This window comes from Arachis hypogaea, chromosome 13 (assembly GCF_003086295.3).
Source record: "Arachis hypogaea cultivar Tifrunner chromosome 13, arahy.Tifrunner.gnm2.J5K5, whole genome shotgun sequence".
NCBI classification, from domain to species: domain Eukaryota; kingdom Viridiplantae; phylum Streptophyta; class Magnoliopsida; order Fabales; family Fabaceae; genus Arachis; species Arachis hypogaea.
In genome coordinates, this window is record NC_092048.1 from 128,006,915 (window position 1) to 128,012,064 (window position 5,150).

Below are 5,150 nucleotides of genomic sequence, written 5' to 3' on the forward strand. Positions count from 1 at the left end.
ATAATATAATAAAAAGCATATATATATAAAAGTATTAGTTTTTTTTTTTTTTTTTTTGTGGGGCAAATGCTCCCTCTCCACTAAACGTAGGTTCGTCCCTGCTCTCATGTGTTAATGAAAGTTGTTAATGTGTCATGTTAACATGATGAGTTAGACGTTAAGTACTAACATGAATTGGATGGAAACTTATTTGTTTATAAATCAAGTTGGTAACGACTTATTTGTTCATATTGACTCAAACAAAATAATATTTTAACGTTAAATTGGTCATGAATCTATTTATTTTAAAAAATTTGATACATCTTTTTTTTAATTGTTAATTATTTTTTATTATTACAATATTCTTTACATTAATATTTTTTTTTAGTAAATTCTTGAATGAATTGTATAATAAATATAAACTAATTAATTATTTTTGTAAATTTAAAAAATATTATTTATTATTAATTATGATGAATTTTAAGAATTATTTGCATGTATAACCATGTATAATGATTTGGATTAAAATATACGTAAATTTATTTATAGTATTGTTAATAATTGACTAACTTTTTTAAAGCATAAACTAATCAGTGTTGTTGACTTGATGTTACTCTTAATAGTTTCTTATCTTGTAATTTTAGCAATCCTTTTGAGTAGGTTTGAGTGTTTTCACATAAAAATTAAAATAAAATAAAATAAATTACTGTTTTGAATATTAAAAATACACTTATTTAATGTCTAATAATATATTAACTATTATTATATAGCCATTACAAAAGAATACAAGAGATTCTAAATTCTAATTATAATTTCATAATACTAGTAATATATTACAAGGCTATTTTTAAATTATATTAATTTTTTTAGGACAAAGATAAATAGATCCTTGACTAATTTAATGTTAAAAGGATATCATTTTTTTTTACATAAATATAGACAAATAAATTTCTAACTAATTTAGATTTAGAAATGAGTAAATTACCATTTCTATTCACGAAAGTTGAAAATGCTGACATATTTACCTATAGAAGATGAAAATTACCATTTGTATCCATAAAAAAATAGTTTTTTCAAGTAAAATTATCCAAACCTTAAAAAATTAAATAAAATTCCTAAACTCTCTCTCTCTCTCTCTCTCTCTCTCTCTCTCTCTCTCTCTCTCTCTCTCTCTCTCTCTCTCTCTCTCTCTCTCTCTCTCTCTCTCTCTCTCTCTCTCTCTCTCTCTCTCTCTCTCTCTCTCTCTCTCTCTCTCTCTCTCTCTCTCTCTCTCTCTCTCTCTCTGCCACCCAATTCCAACATCAACCACATACCACCATATCACCCTCTTCATCACTATTCACCCCCTTCTCCGCCAGCAAGGTCGCAGACCTACGCCGAGCCTAGGAGCACCGCGCCAGCTTCTCCTCGCCACCATCATCATCGGCCTCGAACCAGAGCCTACTGTGTTAGAGACCCTCCTCTTCACGCTACCTTATCGCCGCCATAGCCAACCCTCTTCACCTCTTTCCGCGTCATAGAACCACCACCGTCGTTGCCCGATCCCTGCCGTTGTTATATCTACCTCTCCCCTGATTTTCTTTTGCTTTGTTCTTCATTACAGGTTCATGAACCAACCCATTTTTTGCAGGCTCCAATGGTGTCTCTCCGCAGGTGGAGCATCAGGCCTTCACCCCCGAAGAGGACGACACCATAATCAGAGCTCACGCTCGGTTCGCGAATGAGACATTTTCCGGCGAGTCGCGACAGCGGAGAGTGATTAATAGCGCGATTGCGCCGCCGAGAGATTCGGAGTAGAGGAAGGAAAGAAGAGAAGGATCGAAGCGAGAGCGAAATTCGTTGAAGAAGGCGATGCAGTCGTCGACGACGGGGTTGATGTTAGGGATGTGGGCGATGAGGTCGTCGGAGAAGCCGTGGCCCTGATGGTCAATGGCGCAGGTGGCGAATCTGGCCTTGGCGAAGTAGATGGCGGTGAGCTGGAGGAACCAGCTGGATTCGCCGGTAAATCCGTGAACGAGGACGAGGGTTCCGGTGACGGTTGCGGGGGGTAGCGGGAGCCACCATTGTGTGAAGAGCTTGAGGGGTGGTGGTGGGTGAAGGTGGTGATAGTGAGATTTGAGATTTGAAAGGAAAAGAGGAGTGGTGGTAGGGTGAAGAGGGTTAGGGTTAGAAAGGTGATTGGGTGAAAGAGGTGGTATGGTAGTGAAGATAAGGGTAATTTAGGGATTTTAAGTAATTTTTTAGTGTTTGGATAATTTTGTTGTGTAAAACCCATATTTCATGGTAATTTACTTTTTCTATGGATAGATATATCAGCATCTTCAACTTTCGTAGATATAAATGGTAGTTTCCTCTTTAGCAATAAATAGATCCTTATCTATTTCATGTTGGCATTTAACATCTAACTTTAACATGACACATCAACAATTTTGTCAACACCTGGACAAAATGAATATTTGTTTAGTTAGAGGTCGCTCATTACTTAAATTCCTTATACTAAATAAAACATAAATTAGCAGCTTCAAGTTTATCATGTAAATAACAAAGATTCATCCCATTCTAGTTTTCATAGTTAACCTAGCTAAAGTTTTTAATATCAGTCATACACGCAGTATCAAACTTAAGGAAAAAATTGTTAGATTAAGGTATCAATGCTAAAACTGAGACATCCGTGTAAAGCTTCTATTCAAAATGTTATCAAAGAAGATATCAACCAAAGTTAAAATGATAAGATCTTGTACAGATCATATCGCCACCGCAAATGTTTTTCCCCTTTATGCAGTCTGATAGACATTTGAATTCATTCTTCAACCGCCAAAGTTGCTTCCTCAATGTAAATTATTTGGGATTTCACGAGGGAAAAAACAATGGTTAAAAGAAATATTGAACTGGATTATACAGTCAAGGGTTTTCTCTTTAGTTCTTTCGATATAGCTTCTGACAACTCCTTTGCATTATACTCTACTCCGAAGCATCTCACAACCTCCATGTTGGGGTTTAACAAATACCTGATTGTTTTAAAAAGAACTTATACCTTTAGGTAAGAAGCAGAACAAATTACAGAAGGAAACAAGGGTAAAAGAAGGGCTTACATGCTATGGGAACAGTCAACAAGATAATCGCCACCATCATCTTCAACTTTTTTAAAATAAACACGATATTCTTGTGCCATCTGCCTAATAGCTGTGACAGGCCCAGTTAATCCAATGATTCTAGAGTCAAACTCTGCAGTACATCAAAAGGAAGCCAGATGACAAATGTTCATGAGACAAACATTATTAAGGTAGGGGAAGGATGAAAACATCAAGCATAATTTTGCAAAGGCTGAAGTTTCAGTAACGAGAAACAATCTAACCTTTAAGGTATGCATGAAGCTGCGAGGGAGTATCACGTTGAGGATCAATGGTAACAAATACCGGTAAAATCTTGAGATGTTCTTTAGATTCTTCATCCAAATACGATATATAATGTTAAGGTTAATTCATAAATGGAACTGACTTATATAATATGGTAAAGGTAAACATAGACAGAAGTGTCAAACCTAAAATATCAATTGCCTTGGCCATGATCAAAACTTGCTCTGGCCCAATATCAGGGGATGAGGTATAACCGAAGTAGAGAAGAACCCAATTCCCAAGAAAATTACGTTCTGTAACTGTTTGTTTGTCTGTATTAATAAGCGAAAAGGGACCTCCAATTATGGGTCCATTGACAATATTTCTGCTGCGGCTATCAAATGAGCAATTAATACAACAAACAGCAGCTAATCAGTAACAGAGATGTCCTGTGTGCATATGAGATTATATTACAAGAATAACAAACAAGAATTTGAAGGCAGATTAAGGGAAACAAACTTATTTTTTATCCTGAACTTGAATTTTCATCGACAACAAGAAACAAAGGGGTATGGAACTAAGAGAAATCAAGCATCCACCTGAACATGTTTGTCCACATACACATAGGTGTAGGCAAGCAATCATAAAATCACAATTGGCCTAGGCGGAACTGGCACATCACATTGTCATTATCCATAACCTTAAGATTTATAATAAAACTAAGTGCAAAAGATATTTGCACATGATTTAAAGATACCTAATGGCACTCAAGACAACGCCTTGTATTCAGCAAAACTCAAACAGCGAAATTTGCGACAATCAGCGGCACTATCCCAAGATATTTCTACACAACAAATGATACCTTACGACACACTCATCGCTGAATCAAAAGTGACTGAATGACAATATAACAAGATAAGGATGAAAAAGAGAGCATGAATGAAACAGCTGCATAACAATAGATAAACAGAAGAAAGCGTTTGAAGCAGATAATGTGAGAATGGGAATTAGTTACCTTTGGGAACAGCTCTCCTCTCATCGTTGTAATGAAAGAAAGCAGCAAAGCCAGCAAATCCTAGAAGAGCAGCTGACTGCAGGAGAAGATACAGTGAGAAAAGCAATAAACTCGAAAAGAATGATTTCCTCTTAGAAGAAGAGAACTTACAAGAGCATAAGTAGCGAAGGAGCGAGAAGGCTGGGAGGGCGGTCCACTAGGGTATACAGAACGACCATTGGACTTCGCTTTCAAGTGTGGCGTCGACTTGGTATAGCTCACAGATGGAACAAACCTATCACAGAAACCGCACTCAAAATTGAATTCAATTGGAAAACGAAATCTGAAATCGAAGATGTGTGTCTAGTGTACCTGGGAAGAAGAGCTGTGAGAGCGTGGCGCCTCGAGGGAAACAGCACCAACCTTGAAACGGGCATCGCTAATTAATTAAACCTGGAATGGAGACAAACCCCATGTCAATGCTCCTTCACCGTTCAATCAAATAATTCTATTATTTTACGCCCAGATGCTAACTAGTAACTACGTTGTTCACCTGCTTTTCCAATCATTTTCTCGTGCTGCCTCAAATCCACAATACTCATTCCCGCGGCGCTCTGCTTTGGGGGTTCATACATCCGTTTTTGCTTTTGGGTATTCAACGGGGCCTAAGCCCAGAGAAAAACGGACATTATAGAGCAGAAACTAGTAAACTACTCGGGGCATACAGACTCCATTAACATCATCAATAATGAGAGCTTCAAGCTCTACTGGCGGGGTATCTAAAAACTCAAATCCAGGTTTGCGTTTTGTTTTTTTGGGTCTAGGAAGGTTGTGCTTTAAGA

At 37.0% G+C, this 5,150-nt stretch overlaps 1 protein-coding gene across 1 annotated transcript; it reads right to left on the minus strand.

The window, feature by feature from the left end:
* Positions 1-2,599: 2,599 nt before the first annotated feature.
* Positions 2,600-4,855, minus strand: LOC112735392 (protein SCO1 homolog 2, mitochondrial). Its single transcript, XM_072210874.1, has 9 exons — positions 4,681-4,855; positions 4,480-4,603; positions 4,330-4,405; positions 4,094-4,158; positions 3,914-3,974; positions 3,521-3,742; positions 3,335-3,424; positions 3,072-3,204; positions 2,600-2,987 (listed from the first exon to the last, which is right to left on the minus strand). The coding sequence occupies exons 1-9, from the start codon at positions 4,743-4,745 to the stop codon at positions 2,873-2,875; spliced, it is 951 nt and encodes a 316-aa protein (XP_072066975.1). The 5' UTR covers positions 4,746-4,855; the 3' UTR covers positions 2,600-2,872.
* Positions 4,856-5,150: the final 295 nt, after the last annotated feature.